Here is an 18,786-nt window from a genome sequence, read left to right on the forward strand (position 1 = left end):
TCCGTGCGTCCGCCCCTCTGTCTGTCTGTGCGTCCATCAGTCAGTCGGTCCGTCTATCTGTATGTCGATCCGTTCGTCCGTCCGTCTGTCTATCTAGTGAACACTCCAGGTACTCCCCGCCGCGGTGATCTAGTGGCTAAGGTACTCGGCTGCTGACCCGCAGGTCGCGGGTTCGAATCCCGGCTGCGGCGACTGCATTTCCGATGGAGGCGGAAATGTTGTAGGCCCGTGTGCTCAGATTTGGGTGCACGTTAAAGAACCCCAGGTGGTTGAAATTTCCGGAGCCCTCCACTACAGCTTTTCACATAATCATATGGTGTTTTTGGGACTTTAAACCCCACATATCAATCATGAACACTCCAGGTACAGCCATCTCACATCTTTTCATCATGTATTCATCATATACAAGTGCCGCCATCCAGCGGACATCCTAAGGACCGCTCTTTTGGGTATGTGCCACCACTGGCTACATACACTATCGGAGAATGGACAGACCCCCACCCTAAGGAGCTTCGCCCCTAAATGTTGTGATAACGGCTTACACTGCTCACGGCTTTCTAGCTCAATACATATGAACATGAGCAGCTCTTCTTACTCTTGATTCTTGAGTTGTGCGTAGCCAGTGCTGTATCTGTGGCATTCGTGTAAGACCCATGTTGTCTTAAAGTTGTGGGGTCTCGAAGTGGAGATCTTCACGCTCTTGGAGGGAACAGACACAGTAGACACACCCCGCAGCGGTGGTCTAGTGGCTGAGGTACCCGGCTACTGACCCGCAGGTCGCGGGATCGAATGCCGGCTGCGACGGCTGCATTTCTGATGGAGGTGGAAATGCTGTAGGCCCGTGCGCTCAAATTTGGGTGCACGTTCAAAAACACCAGGTGGTGTAAATTTCCGAAGCCCTTCGCTACGGCGTCTCTCATAATCATATGGTGGTTTTGGGACATTGAACCCAACATATCAGACGCAGTAGACATGGTCGGAATGAACCAAACAACAAACATCTAACTACTTTCAGATCGACGATATCGCCAGCCAAATTGTTATACATATTGTGATTCACACGCTAAACAACCTTACACAAAATTACACAACATTAAAAAAACAACAAACACAAGAACACACTCAAGGCGACTTCGCCAACGCTTGACTTACCACGAGGGTCCACAGCAGATGGACCGCGGTGTCGCCTACCAGAGACCCACCGCTAGTTACAACCGTTCGTGCCAACCGCCGCTCGCCAAAGAGCCCCGCTCATCCCTCCCGTGCCGCCATCAAACCTTGCCGCCAAGCGTCACTGCTGGCACCATTGTTCTAACCATGATGATGATGGTCGTGATAACAAATGCTCACGAGCACAATGCCATCTACGGCTCAGTAGTTGTGAACCCGAAATGTGGCCTATGCACGAGACAAGTGCTCCATGAGATGCAAACAGCTTTACAGGGAGTTTTGAAATGAGAGCGCACTACTTAGACATAGAAAGAAAGACAGAGACAAGCACTTACTACCAACTGAAAATTTATCCGGAAACTATGAAATACACGCACACACACACACACACACACTCATATATATATATATAGAGGAAAAACTGTATACTTAAAGGCTCATTTTTCTGTGCTTTGACACAATATTGTCACGAAGTCAAAACAGAGGTCTTGCGGCAAAGATTGAGACACCAGAAGCAGGTCGATCTTTTTAATTAGAACGCGCAAGCGAGTTCTTCTTTTTCGTTCATTTCGTAGTTCTTCGCGGCACATGCACAACTGCCATCCTCTTTCTTGAGCAAGCACGTGACATTTGCCTCCCTCCGAAAGAAGCATCGTCCCGATGCGCAACTTAGGTACCAGGCGTATGAAGTGGTCAAACGAAAACGGTAACCGGGAGCCAATTAACTCAATAAATATGGTCTCATATGCACGACGTGCACGACTTCGGGTTAATGCTTTTGGCGCTTAGAACTAGAATCAGTGTCGGGAACAACTTCGTAGTTCACGTCGTTCAAGCGTCGCGTGACGCTGTATGGACCAAAGTACCGTCGTAGCAGTTTCTCAGACAGTCCACGTCGTGGTCGGAATCCAGACCCACACTTTCTCACCTAGTGTGAAGCTAATAAACTTGTGTTGGGTGTCTTAGCGTTGTGCATCTTGATGCTGCTAATGGCAGATGCGCACGCGCACGAGCTGTCTGGCTTCTTCGGCACGCTCAGTGAATTCTTCGGCGTCTACATGGATGTCGTCACACTCATGCGGCAACATGGCGTCCAATGTTGTCGTGACTTCGCGACCATAGATCAGACTGAACGGTGTCATTCCAGTGGTTTCTTGTCGAGCGGTGTTATAAACAAAGGTCACGTACGGTAATATCTGATCCCAGTTTTTATGTTCCGTGTCAACGTACATGCTGATCATGTCTGTGAGGGTCCTATTGAGGCGCTCCGTCAGTCCGTTTGTCTGCGGATGGTATGCAGTTGTTCTCCGGTGAGCTGTACCGCTGAGTCTGAGAACTGACTCCAAAAGCTCTGCGGTGAAGGCAGGTCCTCTGTTTGTGATCACTGTTGTCGGAGCGCCATGCCGAAGGACGATGTTTTCGATGAAGAACTGAGCGGATTCTGCTGCTGTGCCGCTCTGCATAGCTTTAGTCTCCACATAACGGGACAGGTAATCAGTGACCACAATAATCCATCCGTTCCCTGTTGTGGAAGTTGGAAAGGGACCCAGGAAATTCATTCCAATCTGGGTGAATGGCTTTTCTGATTCTTCGACTGGATGTAAAAGACCGGCTGGCTTGCTGGGAGGCGCTTTGCGTCTTTGGCAGTCGGTGCAAGTTCGCACGTGATGGTTAACAGCGGCAGGTAACTTTGGCCAGTAGTACTTGCATTGTAGTCGGCACAATGTTCAGGTGTAGCCTAGATGACCAGAAGTTGCTTCATCATGACACGCTTCCATAATTTCTTTTCGAAAAGAGGCAGGCACGACGAGCAAGTGCGGGTTACCGGTTGGTGAGAAGTTTTTCTTATAGAGAACATCGTTTCGCTAGCAAAAAGATGGCAGTTCTCTAGCAAATAACCGCGGCACGTCTTTACATCGTCCTTCTAAATATTCAATGAGTGGTAACAGCTCAGGGTCACTGTGCTGCTCTCGTGCGATAGTGGCCGTGTTGACAACTCCCAAAAATGCCGCGTTGATGTTTACGTCATCAGGAGCGAGAGAGACAGTCGGCGTCGGTGTGCCTCTTCCCAGACTTACAGACGACAGTCATGTCAAACTCTTGAAGCCTTAGGCTTCAGCGCGCCAAACGACCAGATGGATCTTTAAGGTTGGTGAGCCAGCACAAAGAGTGATGGTCGCTAACAACCTTGAAGTAGCAGCCGTACAAATACGGACGAAATTTGATGACTGCCCACACCACGACGAGACACTCCTTCTCGGTGGTCGAGTAGTTCTCCTCCGTGCGAGAGAGAGTTCTGCTGGCGTAGGCTATTACTCTTTCACAGCCGTCTTGCCACTGCACCAGAATGGCACCTAGACCTACATTGCTGGCGTCAGTGTGAAGTACTGTAGGGGCGTCCTGGTCGAAGTGCGAAAGGACTGGAGGTGTTTGCAGGCGTTCTCATAGTTTATGAATGCCATTTGCTTCTGTTCACCCCAAAAGAAAGGGACGTCTTCACGTGTGAGTCGTGTCGATGGCACCGCAATAGACGAAAAGTCCTCGATAAATCGCCGGTAATAGGCGCACAACCCTAAGAAGCGTCTCACAGCCTTTTTGTCACGGGGTGCAGGAAATTGCGCTACGGCGTCTATTTTGGCCGGGTTAGGTCAAACACCCTCGTGACTGACGACGTGGCCTAGGAAGCTGAGTTCGTTGAAACCAAAATGACATTTTTCTGGTTTTAAAGTCAGGCCGGCCGAGCGTATGGCTTGGAGGACGGTGAATAAACGGCTGAGATGTTCCTCGTATGATGCTGAGAATACAACAACATCGTCCAGATAGACCAAGCAAGTTTGCCACTTCAGGCCTGATAGTACATGTCCATGAGACGCTGAAAAGTGGCTGGCGCCGAGCACAACCCAAAAGGAAGCACCTTAAATTCGTAAAGGCCATCAGGCGTCACAAAGGCTGTTTTTTCACGATCTCTCTCGTCGACTTTTATCTGCCAGTAGCCGCTTCGGAGGTCCATTGAAGAGAAATAGCGCGCATGACGCAGCCGATCGAGTGAATCGTCTACGTGAGGCAGTGGATAGACGTCTTTCTTCGTGACTTGGTTCAACTTGCGATAATAAATACAGAAATGCAAGCTACCGTCTTTTTTCTTGACCAAAACCACGGTGGACGCCCAAGGACTTTTTTGAAGGTTGTATGACGTCATCCATGAGCATCTTCTGTACTTGCTTCTGAATCTCCTCGCGTTCTTTCGGAGCCACACGGTAGGGGTTCTGCCGATGTTGCGTGTTATCTTCAGTAATGATGCGGTGCTTGGTCAATGGTGTCTGCCGGACCTTAGACGTACGCGAGGAGCAGTCTTCGAATTGGTGTATAAGTCCAAGCAGGCGCTTCCTATCAGAGGGCGGTAGCGTGGAGCAGATGTCCACCGACAAAGTTGTCGAGGCAGGGACTGTAGCGTCGTCTGGTCGCAAAGCACAGCAATCCCCGGCTTGGTCTATATCGTCGAAGTAGGCAATTGTGGTACCCTTCTGGATTTGACGGCGCTCGTTGCTGAAGTTTGTGAGAAACACTTCTGCCTGTCCACCAGTAAGCGTTAGGATGCTTCTCACAGAATGCCTTGCGTGAGCAAAAGAGCGATTATGTGCTCCACTATCACATCTTTATAGGAATGCCACCCACTGGACACAGACACAAGGCAGCAGGATCTCGGTGGGAGCGTCACATCGTTGGCTATTCGCAAACGGCCGCGTAGTTCGTCGCTGCTGTCGTCGACATACGGATGTGCGCAAAACGTCGCCATACGTTGAGGGATCTTGATAACAGCGCCATGATCTCGAAGAAAATCCATGCCCAAAATTAGCTCTTTATAGCAGTCTGGCAACAGGACGAAAGTGGCCACGAAGCTAGAATCCCCAATGCGAAGTCGAGTGGTGCATTTACCCGTGGGAGTCATCAGCTGACCACCAGCACTCCTTATGTGCGGCCTTGTCCGCGGTGTCTTGACCTTTCTAAGTCAGTCGGCGAGTTCTTGTCGCATGATTGAGAAGTCGGCGCCAGTGTCGACCAGTGCTGTAACGTGATGTCCGTTAATGAAAACGCCAAGATCAGCACGTACAACTTCACCGGCATTAGTATTCGTCGTCGTATTCGTCGTGGTTGTCGTCATATCTTCTTGCGATGATAGGGGGAACTTGGTGTCTCGATGATTGGCAACCTTGCCCCCAGAGGTCGCAGCAGTTAGTTTCCCTGGCGCGGGCTAGGCGAACGGCCTCTGGTGACGTCCGCGTAGCTCTGAGGGAAGTCACGGTGACGCGTTGAAGATGGCGATCGCCAGCGACGCAGTGTAGTTGCTTGGCCAGTCGACAGTTGATCGGCATCGTGGGCACGACGGTCTTCAGAGCGGAAAGAAGCGGGACGAGAAAAGGTCCCGAACCCGGAATCGCTATGACGGCAATAGCGGGCAATGTGACCTGGTTCTCCGCAGCGGAAGCAAATAGGCCGACGGTCGGCCATGCGCCACAAGGCAGTTAGGGGAACTGGTTGTCGTCTCATAGAATCCCGTTGCCACCAAGGTACGGCCACAGGCCGTGGCTAGAAGGGTGTCGCCACAAATGACGGTAGAGGACGGCGGACCGCATCAGCGTAGCTCGCTGGATGTGGCTCAGGACTTGGTGCGGGTGGTGTAACGGCTTGCCTCAACTCTTGGCGGACGATTTCGGCAACATATGCGACGGGGGGTTGGGTAGGAGGGACGCAGAGGGCCCGAAGTTCCTCACGCAGTATTTCACTAATCATTTGTCGCAGGGAACTTTCACATACGGCGGTGTTCTGAACTGCAGCACTTACTGCCGTGTGGTTCGGCAGGCGGTCAAAGTGTCGGTATCGTTGTCGCAGTGTGCGCTCGATGACAGTCGCCTCTCTTATGAATTCATCTACTGTCGTAGGTGGATTTCGTACGAGGTCCGCAAACACTGGTTCTTTGACACCCTGCATTAGGTGATGCACCTTCTTCGCCTCGGGCATGTCAGGGTCGGCTCGTCGAAACAGACGGATCATACCTTCTGCGTACATGGCGGCTGTTTCGTTGGGTTTTTGTACGGGAGCCTCAATCAGTTGCTGTGCGCGATCCCGTCGGTCCGTGTTCGAAAATGTGGCGAGGAGCTTTCGACGGAAATCGTCCCAAGATTGGATAGTAGCCTCGTGGTTTTCGTACCACGTGCGAGCGCTATCTTCCAGGGCGAAATATGCATGGCCAAGTTTGTGCTGTTCGTTCCAGTGGTTAGATACAGCGACCCGTTCGAACTGTTTGAGCCAGTCCTCGACATCCTCTTACTCTTTCCCATGGAAAACTTCAGGAATGCGAGGATGTTCAAGAGTCACCTGCGAGGGAAGAGTGGTCTGCGATGGAGGGGTAGCCATGGATGTGGTAGGAGCTGCCATGCTGGTTAGAGGCGGAACAGGTGCGGACTCTGGACTTAGGCCTAGTAGGCGCCAACTGAATCGGTGCACCGTAGTCGTGACGAGGGGCTGGGTCTCTGGATTAGGTGAACGGGTCCGAGCAAGACTGTCCTGCATCCGGTTGTAGGCTCCAGCACCTCCACCAGTGTCACGACGTCAAAACAAAGGTCTTGCCGCAGAGATTGAGACACCAGAAGCAGGTCGATCTTTTCAATTAGAACGCGCTAGCGAGTTCTTCTTTTTCGTCCATTTCGTAGTCCTTTGTGGCACATCCACAACTGCCATCGTCTTTCTTGAGCAAGCACGCGACAATATTAATAAGACCTAGCACACAAATAATGCCAAGGAAAGTATAGAGGAAATTATTACACCGAATTGTAATGTAAATGTCAAAGAAAATTGGGTGGAAAGATAACTTGCCGTGGGCAGGAACCGAACCTGCGACCTAAAACGAGGACACACAGCACAGGCGCTAGCGCCTGTGCCATGTGTCCTCGTCTTGTGTCCCCGTTTCAATGACGCGTTCAATGCTCTACCACTGAGCTACCATGGCGGCTATCCCCCCAGCCATTTTATTGGGTATATATGTTATCTATATAAGTTATCTTTTCACCCACTTTTCTTTCTTGACATTTACATTATAATTTGTTCTAATAACTTCTATACTTTCCCTGGCATAATTGTCTACTAGATCTTGTTAATATTGTGTCAAAACATGGAAAAACGAGCCCTTAAGTATACACTTTTTGTTATTCATTAATGAGGGTCTCGTACTAGCAGGCTTGGTGCCTTTAGGTTGTATACGAGGGACTATCGGTCAGCTACCAGGGCGTAATAAGTTCATGTGCTAGGTGACGCCAAACAGGCTCATGAAGAGTGTGCCACACTTGTCTCCCTGGCTTCTGGTAGCGCTGACTGACACTCCCACGTTTAAATTCACATATATATCCAATAAAGTGGCTGGGGGGATAGCCGTCATGATAGCTCAGTGGTAGAGCATCGAACGCGTCATTCCAAGGTCGCAGGTCCGGTTCCTGCTCACGGCAAGTTGTCTTTTTACCCACTTTTCTTTCTTGACATTTACATTACAATTCGATCTAATAACTTCCTCTATACTTTCCTTGGCATTACTGTCGGCTAGATCTTATATATATCGTCATTGGCTACCAATTAGCAGTATTTTCTGACCATGCTGAAAAAGTGTCGCAGGGCCCCTTTATGGTAAAAGCCTTGTATGGCTCATGCGTCAGCAAATCTGGCAGTGTGAAATAGGGGTACCGAAAATCAGGTGGTCTAATTTCAGAGAGAGTGAACCCTGGCTGAGTTGTGCAAACCTTAAAAGTGAGGGGTTGGGAGTACCTAACGTTATAAGGGTATTTAAAGTGATCAGAATTAATTAGTGCATAGGGTGAAGGAATGAGAAAGGGAAATGTAAATCGGATGTGGAATATATATACTTATTAGTAAATCAAATGTGAAATAATGTAGCAAGCACATGCAATGTAATGAAACATGAATTATTAGTCAATGAAATGTTAAAGTGAAATAAAGGGAATGATGTATTAAAGAGATAAAAAATGATTGAAATCTTAATTAACACCTCAGCAACCAAACCTCAGCATGTTGACCCTGTCAACCCATGTTGTCTAAGCAACCAAGAGAGAACAAGTAGTATGAAGTAATAAGGCAATGAACTGAGAACTGAGTGTTTCATAAGCATGTATGCTTTTATTTGTGTTCTCCTTCACATTAAATTATGGAGCTGAAATATTTTTAATATACAGATGAATCAAAATAAATTATACATTTTCTTTGCAAAGGAGAGCTTTCCCATTGTCGAATTTTTACACACATTCTCAAGCCACAATTTAAAAATGATCAAGCAGATGATAGTGTCTGCAGTGCAGTGTTCGCAGCGGCAACGATGGTTTTCTGGCCCAGCATGTCACTAGATGTGGCTGTGAAGTGCAGTTTGATAACACTGTCGTACCTAACAAATACAAATATGAGCGCACAAGGCTTATAATTGAGGCAACATACATAGCACGTGAACACTTGACTTGCGTAGCAAACCATCAATAGCTCTGTCCGATTAGGAGCTAGCATTTCTAGACAGTAGCAGATGCCATAGGAGTTAAGTAATCACTCTAAGGCACAGTGGGCGTTGGTAAGGTGGGGCTGACGCACATAGATCTTTTATTGGTTCAGTTATTTTGGTCCGTGATTTGGTCTTATCGTATGTGCCATGACTCTGTTTCATTTGTCAGTATATATTCATAGTTTTCCGAATAAATTTTCAGTTGGTAGTAAGCGCTTGTGCCTGTCTTTCTGTCCGCCTCTAGTAGTGTGCTCTCATTTCAAAACAATCATGTATCACCAACTCGCCCAATCAAACATATTGACAATTTACATCTCCCCAACCTTAATTCTAACCATATCCCAAAAAAAGCAGCATGAAAGAAAACAGTTACACAAGCTTTAACAAAAGATGACCACACATGTCCCTAAAGAATGTCTGTGCACAACGACAGGGCCACCGGTCGACACTGCTGCACTGTCCGGCTTGACGACTTCACCTCAGTGCCGGTCCTGCTACGGCCACGTTGCTGTCAGCGCGAGGAACCGTCACTCGCGCTGACACGTCGTCTGGTTTTGACCTGCACTCACAAGGGTGCCGGACTGCAGGCGCAGGTCCCAGGCATGTCCACCGCCCGATCTCACGACTGCATTCCAGGTCAAAGGTGAAGACAATGTCCAGAAGACTGCCAGCCGCAGGTCACATCACTCCCGCTGTGAGCACTTGGAACACTCGACCGAAACAATGCAGTAGGCCAAAGGGAAGAAAGCTTCGGGCTCCTTGCCCATGTAGTACGATGTTCAGTACTGCTAGCAAATACATCGGTGGCCTTACTCGACCATCGTACCACATGGGCTCCTCGCCCATGTGGTACGATGGTCAGTACTGCTAGCATATACATCGGTGGCAGCCAAGACGACCGGCAAAATAAAAAAAAAGGTCACTTTACTTAACTCGTACATCGCAAGAAAAAAAAAGTGAGGGAAGCAGAGTGCAATACCTCAATGCCACGAACTTGTTAGCTGTGCCATGTGCGACAGGCGGCTGCGCATAGCCTTAGGCCTAATGAGTCGCTTGACAACATCCACCCAGCACCCAGCCCAGACACAGAAGAGACAGCCGCAAGGAGACATTCACTCTGTAAGGTGGCCTTACTCGCTCCGTGCACACAGCTGCTTACCGAGCGATTGGCGCCCACCGTCCCGAACGGTGTCACGGTGCCGCGACGTCGAGCCACAAGACAAGACAGCAACGACGCCCACTCCCTGAGCTCAAAGAGATAGAATAAGCTATTTAAAGAAAATCGGACCACCCACGAGGCTTCCGTAGTCACTCGCTTCGGGCTTGGCCTACAGTCCACGTGCTCAAAGCTTTGCTTACTCCAGGATGCTGACCGCATGGCTCTTGTCCCAACTGAACAACATTCTTGAAAACTAACCACAACAACAATAGCAACAAAAAAAAAACACTTGCGAGCAGAAAAAATAAACACTCAACGTGCTGACAAGTTCAAACACGTCGCAACAATCAATCTCCTCACTCTCAACAAAGCACACCGCCGACATTAGCACTGGAAATCTCTCCCGAGCCTACTCTACCCCAGCCCAAAAAATGGCTGTTTCGAACTGCGAAAACTGTTGTCCGATTCTCCAAGAGCTCGACGTTTGGCAGCCAGTGTGGGATCTCGAGGTGGAGAGTGCCACGCTCTTGGAGTGAACGGACACACTAGACATGTTCGGAACGAACCAAACAACAAATATTTATAATTACCTTTAGATCGACGATATCGCCAGCCAAATTATTATACATATTGTGATCCACACTCTAAACAACCTTACACAAAATTATGCCCCCGGCGCGGTGGTCTAGTGACTGAGGCACTTGGCTGCTGACCCACAGGTCGCGAGATCAAATCCCGGCTGCGGCGGCTGCATTTCCGATGGAGGCAGAAATGCTGTGGCCCGTGTGCTCAGATTTGGGTGCTCGTTGAAGAACCCCAGATGGTTGAAATTTTTGGAGCCCTCCCCAACGGGGTCTCTCATAATCATATGGGGGTTTTGGGATGTTAAACCCCACATATCTATAAATCATTACACAAAATTACACAACATTAAAAAGACATAACAAACACAAGAACACACTCAAGTGCTAACACACTTTGTGGTGTTAGCACTTCTACAAAGTACGACTTTATCATTGTAGTTTGTAAAATGCGTATGTTTATTATGTCAAGACGTACACTGCTCCATATAACTGTATCTGTATGCAGAAGGTGACAAGTTTACTGCCGCAACCTGGGAACCAGTGTTACCTACAGCAAAAGAGTTCAATAGCCAAGGACTACGACTCAGTGTAATGCACCGACACACAGTGTCACAAGTAACGTGGCATGCCAAGGGAGACTACTTTGCCGTTGTGCTGACTGGTGGCAGTGGGGGTGAGAGTGGCGTCGTGATTCACCAGTTGTCTCATAGGAGGTCACAAGTAAGAACATTTGCATTTTTATTTCTTGCACTGTTAAATGTTGTGTGGGTCTTCTTTGATGTCTTAGCAGTTGTGATTTTATTAGTCTAGTTAATTTATTCTACTGTTACCAGCTTACCAGCTTTGAATCTATTATTTCTTTTCTACTCTATGTGGTAAAGCTTCCTATTTTATTAAAGGGACCCTGAAACGATTTCGGCACTTTTGTACAAACACATTGGGCCTGTAAACCAAGTCTTAAAGGTTATTTAGAGGCAAATTAGAGCTCTCTGCATAAACTGTCTTGTTTATTATAACGCTTTAAAGCTGCAAATTGCTGCAGATCGTTTCGACTCGGCCAAACGCATCTTCAACTGCCCATTGCCCCGCCGCGATGGTCTAGTGGCTAAGGTACTCGGCTGCTGACCCGCAGGTCGAGGGATCGAATCCCGGCGGCTGCATTTCCGATGGAGGCGGAAATGTTCTAGGCCCGTGTGCTCAGAATTGGTTCCACAGGCCTACAACACGGTGGTCGAAATTTCCAAAGCCCTCCACTACGGCGTCTCTCATAATCATATGGTGGTTTGGGGACGTTAAACCCCACATATCAATCATCAATCAATCAACTGCCCATTCACAGAGCGATATGCTCTGGCCGCTTGACGAGGCCATAGCACGTCAGCAGCGATGTCGCCGTGGCTGCTAATCTGATTGGCTGTCATGGGCTGTAAAATGCGCGGAAGTAATATCTGCTGCTGGGGTGGCGGCACCTGTCGAAGCAGATATGAACCACTATGCGATCTTCATCTCTGTTGACAGACGGTGTGCGTGCTGCTGGGCGCACTATGTCATGGCCTCCGAGACTGCGCGCAATCTGTCGGCGTGTGAGCTCGGAGGTCTATACTGGTAAAAGCTCAAAACATCGAGTGTACTCGTGACCGCTCTGCGATCTCCAGCATGCCTTATGAGTTGAGGAGGCCAGGCAGAGGTGAGAAGGAGGGTATGATATAATTGTCCACAGCAGCCTTGGTACATGGAGTGTCGCTAAATTTGTGGTGTGAATGGTTTGATGATGCTTTAGCCTAAACGCTGACAAAACTTGAAAAAAAAAAAAAAAACGTTTCAGGGTCCCTTTAAGCAGTTTAGTGTGCTCATTTATTGCAGCAGCTTTTAGTGTATCATTGCTGTATTGTAAGCAAGGCGACAGGCTTGTACAATCTCAAACTTGCTTGTGAAATAACATAGAGCTAGTTTGTGTAGTATAATGAAGACCTTGAAACATTATTTGCTGCATGATACTTGACTTTGAAGTTGACTTTCAAATATCAAGTAGTAATCCTTTCATACATTGATCTGACATTCAGATAACCCTCTCACCAATGTTTTCACAGTGACAGCAATATCTCTTAATAGTTTTTGAAGCAATTTTTTGGGGCCTTTCTTTCTTTCCAGGCACCTTTTTCTAAGTTGAAGGGAACTGTCTCGAGGGTACTGTTTCACCCTGTGCGGCCCTACTTTTTTGTGGCCATGCAACGCTTTGTACGTGTGTACAACTTGCTCAAACAGGAACTGTCTAAAAAGCTTATATCCAACTGCAAGTGGATCTCAAGCATAGCTGTCCATCCTAAAGGTGAGCCAGCCTGCTGTTGGTTCAGCAGGACCTGTGTTTATGGCTTCTTTGGCTGCTGTTAGCTGATTGTTCACTATCTTTATTTTTCGTATACAGTTGAAATTTGATTTATATAGGTGGCTGGGAAGTCAATAAAATGGAGGAAGGGACCTTTCAGTTGTTTGAAATCTAAAATTGTAACAAAGCATCACCCGAAAGGTGCCTTGGCATTTTACTTGCGGCTAATACATGCCTGCATGTGTGAAATGTCTGCAAGGGCAGCCCAAGCATGAATACCCCCTATGTAGAAGCACTATTGGTGAAATAGATGGTCATGTGAAGCTGTGACAAGCGGCCGATATTCAAAGGCAGGGAGAACAAGTGCAGTTAATGTGCGTGTAGTTAACGTGCTTGCGGGCTGAGAGAGAACGTTCCAAGGAGACAATCTGTCGCATAGACCATTTAATAACTAAAGCAGCCATCGTGTATCTGTGGGAGTATTTGCAGGGGCAGCAAAATATTAGTGCCATTTGATAAATAAAGTGCAATCAATTGCCATGTGCAGTGTCATCAAAAGAAAACTTGTTTCGTGACTAGGGTGGCTAGATGTTTTGATTAGGCTTGTGCAAATATTTGAGCACTTCGAATGTTCTAATTTGGTTCAATTTGAATTCAAGTTATTAAATATTTTCAAGTAGTATTCAAATAATTGTATACAATAGGCTCTTAAACAGAACTGCTGCGTAAATGGAACAACTGTTTTGACAATGTTGGTTTCGTACTTGTATTCTGCAGCCCCCTTCATCTCTCAATAAATAGAACTGTTAATGGAACATATTTTCCTGGTCTCTTCAGGTTCTGTAGTCTGCATACAATACCTCTGTAACAGTGGTTTCACTGCACTAGAGGGATGCTGTAGATACCCTGAATACAGCTGTCCAGAGAAAATGCGGACTACCGCGAAGCCCCACTTCATAGTTAAATGAACATGTTACCCTCCCACCTATTCTTCATTTTTTTAAGTTTAAAAGCTTGTTATTCCACTTTGTAAAATGTAAGCATGGTAAATTTTCAAATGTAACATATTTTCCACATTGTCTGAAATTCTACCAAAAGTCGAATCCTGCTACTATTCAGAGTTGCTTCCACTTCCTTTGAACGAAACAGAATGACATTTAGACATACTTTGTTTCAGTTTTTAAAAACTATTGGGCAGATTAGTTCGCTCATGACAAATATGTTAATTTTTCTCAATAGTATGCAATATATGCTATTCGAATTCGATTCGAAATTATTAAAGCCAAATCGCTGTTCGTTTCGAACCTAAAATTTACTATTCGCAACAGCCTAGTTTTGATGCGATAACGTTACAGCGCACATTCGAAAAAAGCTGTCTGTGGGAAAAGTGGAATGGAACTTTATTAAGTTGAATTCAATGCCACAAAAGGCTTCGTAAGTTGATAACAACATTGTACCCTATGGGTATCTGCCGGGGAACTTCATAAGATTGGTGAATTCGTGAATTAGGTTTTGTTAGATCAAGTTTCCAGGGAGGATGGCCACTTTGTGGCTACACATTTTTTTTAAACCTTTACGTCTGATATTATAAAATTTGCAGAGAGAGAGAAAGCTGAATAAACAAGCTTTTCAGACACAAACCTATTAATTAATTTATTTGGTTATGCAAAATATTTATTACCATTATTCAATCTCTACAATAAAATTAAACAAGGCTTGTTGAAACATTCTTGTATGTTATAACAGAAGGGCTGAAAAGATTATGTGAAATACTGCGTATGCTTCTTTTTCTTTCTATCCAGCCGGCAATTTGTATCAAGAAATGAAAACTTCATAATGAACAGAAGCCTAGTATGTAGCTAGGCAGTTCCCTGATGTAAAACACAGGAAATGTTTGCAAGCTTTTACTAGTAAATTGTTGTTTTACGGTGTTTTGGTGGCATTGCATTTATTTATTTATTTATTTAAAATACCTTACAGGCCCTTGTTGCAGGGCATTGTGTAAGGGGGGTTACAAAGGGTGAGTGTCGCGACAAAACCGTAAGGAAACATCAAAATTTGAAAGAACTCAACAAAAAATAACGCGTTATATGTCACTAAAGAGAAAATGCACAAAAAGTCATTTGACTTTTTGTACATTTTGTACAAAAAAAAAAAAAAACGCGTGCTCTTTACTGAACGAACACAAGGCCCTAAGCTGTAAGCGGGAGGAAATGGAAAAAAAAAACGAATGAATATAATTACACTGGAACGATACAGGAGGTGCAACAAATACTTGTAAAAAGGAACCAATCGAAGTATCTATGACTGAAAGAAAGAGTGAAGAAGTTGTCTGAATTTTTCGGGGTCTGATTGATATACAATGTCATTTGAGAGATCATTCCACAAGCGGATGACGCGAGGAAGAGCCGATGAGTTCTTGAAAAGCGATGAGTTCTTGAAACTCCAGTATGTATTGTATAATATGTATAGTTTACAACTACAATGACTGTTCATAAAATTGCCTATGTTCATGTTGTTTTCTTTATGATTACTTTTGTTGACTCAAAATTAAGAGTCAAATTTTTTCATCGAATACAGTGCTTGACAACTTCTTAGCACCTTGCTCCTCAATTCACAGAGGCAGCTTGGTTTGTCAGGCCAAAGGCACTCCAGTAGTCAGTCATAAAGCTGCATGGTCTCATTTAGTTTTAATATGTTACGTGAAATTGCAACAAAGTAATAAAAGTCTGTCATTGCTGGGATTAAATGCTGGCATGGATGTGAATACAAGGCACTGGTTGGTCAAGAGCAAGAGGTAGTAAAGTACAGTAAAACCTCGGTGATACAAATCTGGCAGGGTCATCAAAAACATTAGTATCACTTTAAAACATAGAAAGTTAATACACGGCAAAATATGTTTTCATTTATTGTTTCTCATGGCGGCAGCAAACAGCTCCAAATGATTGCCAGTAAACATATTAGGTGTCAATGATCATATGTACTCGTGTGAATATATGGTGTGTGTGTAATTAATGAACCGTATGAATTAGGACCTGTGTCAGCTAATAGCCCATTGCAAATAGTAGTACATTTTTCTGCATGACACCAGGGTACTGCAGCTTGACTCTTTTCTTACCACGGGAAAATTGGCCTATTTTTGTATGTTGCAGCTAGGAATTTTCTGTGCCGTTGCTACTAGGTTTACAGTGCCATGCAATACATCAAAATAAAGACGAATGAACGTACTTTTGAATGCTTTTCATTTTGAAACAATAAAGAAAATTTATTTGGCGCAAAAAATTCGTATACAATAAAATTATAAAATTTTCAAGAATTTTTTAAAAACAAAGCGATATCTCCGACACAAAATTTTTCTGAGGAATTCTGAAATATACAAAATGTTTAGTAATCACAGGGCAACATTATTTAGAAGAATTGTTAAAATTGACGAAGCTGTTTTTGAGTTACAAAAAAATTGCCTGATGCACAGCAAAATAGTGAAGTTCTGAGTTGGTCCTACGCGAGATTTTTTTTTTTCAAGAAAAAAAATTTTTCAGCAAAATATTACATACCAAAATGCAAGTACTAAATGTAGGGTTTGAAAGGTACATTTGACGAAAGAACTGGCAGATCTAAATAGGTAACAAAAATTGACAAACACAAATAATTAGGTTTGTTCACAACAAACGTCGTAATGATATACTTATATCTTCCGAGTAAAAAATTATGGAAAGTTATGAGAGATGCAAAATATTTAAAACAGCGTATTGGAGTAGGATTGAAAAAATGAAAGTTATAGCTCAAGAACTTCTCAAGCTATAAATTGTGCACTACTGCGGAGCGTCATGCCGAGGTCGATGCCCGGATCCCTCTGGGGTCGGAAGTCCACGCGTCTTTGTGCTGGAGGCAGCACATTGCCCCCATATGAAGTAGACACGCTAGAAATAATAATAACAATATGTGGGACACATACAGAGCAAGTCAGCCAGCTCCAGAACACGACAAACAAAACAGAAGGTGAATGAAAACCAAACATACCCGCGACTAACAGCTGACGTTCCCGGCTGATCTGATGAAATTTCTTCGTCGGAGCTAAAATCCGATGTCACCACATCGTTGTCTGATTCCTCACTACTCAAGGAATTAAAAAAATTGCTCGTCGAGGCGTCGGCATCGAGCGAAATCGCTTTTTTCCGAGCGTGCGTGGTTTCTGATGTTGACGCCATCGTGTGAATCACATGCGCTTCAACCTTTGAACGGGCGTGACCTTTAAAAATCACCGCCACGCGGTAAAAATGCAAACCGTACAGAAAAAGCAATTCTAGTGTGTGTACCATCGCCTAGATGGCACTACAAGTCCATAGGCACGGTGTTTTTTAAAAAATAGGGGCGCGAAATCATCGTTCACCGGTGAACGATGCCTAGTGGCATGGTAAGGAAAGAGTTAAGTGACCTAAGGAATGTTTGGCACGCAATCGGTGAAGGCCACAGAAGTTTTTAACGAAAAACCTTTGTTATTATCTACTTACCGCAGCTGTGTTGGGCATGTTTTTGAAAAATTTACGGTCATGCATGCACAATCGGGTGGTTTGCTCGAAATACGAGCGGCACCCGTGAAAATCAAAGAGTTGGCATGTGTGCGCGTTCCCAGCAATCTAAGTTGATGTTGCGAGGCTTAGCTCTTCTGTTAAGGCTGTACACTTTGTTGGTCCTCGTCATCTCCAATAGCAAAGACATACATGGCTTACGTCGATGTGAAAAGCATGTGTAAACTCAGGATATCAACGCTGCCTCGAGCATGGCAGCATGTGCTGACACATTGAAGAAAAAAGGAGAAACGCCAATGCCATTTGTAATATAAACGCAAAGGCACATGAAGGCCTTCAAGATTCACACACACAATCTCGAAGGCTAAAGCGCACCGCTGGTGGCCTTTTCTGACGAACTGGTAGCGCAGCACGCATGCCTGCACGTGATATATCTTTCTTCTGTGATGAGGGCAGCGGCCATTTGTACTTGCGCTGTAGTGTACGTTTGTATCAAACGTCGCTGGATGAAAATCTGTTCATAACAACTGCCCTCTATTATACAGAAGGCTAATGGAGCTTGGCCAGGACTACAGAAAATGTCATAGCACACCAAATTCATACTAGCTGTGATTGTATCATCAAGGTTCTACTCTGTTAGTTCCCAGAGACACCCAGTAGGCTTTCTTATGTTTATTCTGCATGATTTTCGCCTATAAAACATTCTAGTGCATGTCTACTGCTGTTGTTGTAATTTTAGTGCATGTCAATAAATACATGTGACATTAAAATCTATTGATGTGCTGGCTCATGTGTTTTTGCAATATTGTTTTCCTAGGTGACAATGTCATCACTGGCAGCTTTGAAAACAGGCTGACTTGGTTTGACATGGACCTTTCAGTAAAACCCTACAAAACACTACGGTAAGAAGCTCTAGGTTGAATAGTAAATCATGCGTGCACCAAATAGCATAGCTCTGTTATGACAATCTACGGATATAATAGGTACAGTGTGTGGGGATCTGAGGCGCGCCCGCGTCCATTTCGCGGGCATTCCGCCGCACGGCCACACCCTTTTTCTTTTTCTGCTCTGGTAACGGTGCGCGGCGATTGATGGCAACACGTGCGGACGCAACACGGGTTACGTGCGCGTCGAGGGAGCGCTCTCTCCTCCGTGGTCGGCGCCGAGTAAGCACGTGTTTCCTTCGTCCGCGTCCCCTTTGGGAATCGCCGGACTGCTGCCTGCCTGGGGTGGCCTTTGGCACCTCGGCAGGCGTGTTTACTTGAGTGTTAGCTTCGGTACCGTACGCTAAGCCCACAGCGGGGCATAGTGCTTGAAGTGGTCGTACCACTCTGAGCCGCACTTGCCGTAGGCCCACGTGTACTAGGTTTGCCCTAACACTCACGACCAGGCCCAGTGGCCATCATGAGAGTGCGCAGCATAGCCGCGAGGGACCTTTTCCCGACCGGCGTGTCGAAGCTCGCCAT

At 45.8% G+C, this 18,786-nt stretch overlaps 2 protein-coding genes across 5 annotated transcripts in view; one reads left to right on the forward strand and one right to left on the reverse strand.

Annotated features, from left to right (window-relative positions):
* The window catches only part of LOC119187366 (ribosome biogenesis protein bop1-B), a 116,346-nt gene that overhangs the window by 92,355 nt on the left and 5,205 nt on the right, over positions 1-18,786 (forward strand). For both annotated transcript variants that reach the window (XM_075878593.1, XM_037435531.2), the window contains 3 exons: positions 10,971-11,185; positions 12,617-12,794; positions 18,138-18,222. In XM_075878593.1, the coding sequence (XP_075734708.1) occupies positions 10,971-11,185; positions 12,617-12,794; positions 18,138-18,222 (478 nt within the window). The remainder of the gene's footprint in view (positions 1-10,970; positions 11,186-12,616; positions 12,795-18,137; positions 18,223-18,786) is intronic.
* The window catches only part of LOC142775962 (uncharacterized), a 90,422-nt gene that overhangs the window by 37,865 nt on the left and 33,771 nt on the right, over positions 1-18,786 (reverse strand). Inside the window, exon 3 of one of the 3 annotated variants that reach the window (XM_075878597.1) lies at positions 15,825-16,711. The exons of the other annotated variants lie outside the window; for them this stretch is intronic. Within the exon in view, the coding sequence (XP_075734712.1) occupies positions 16,617-16,711 (95 nt within the window). The 3' untranslated portion in view covers positions 15,825-16,616. Of the gene's footprint in view, positions 1-15,824; positions 16,712-18,786 lie in introns of those variants that run through there. 3 annotated transcript variants of the gene reach the window in all.

The sequence above is a fragment of the Rhipicephalus microplus genome, chromosome X (assembly GCF_043290135.1).
Source record: "Rhipicephalus microplus isolate Deutch F79 chromosome X, USDA_Rmic, whole genome shotgun sequence".
Lineage (NCBI taxonomy): Eukaryota > Metazoa > Arthropoda > Arachnida > Ixodida > Ixodidae > Rhipicephalus > Rhipicephalus microplus.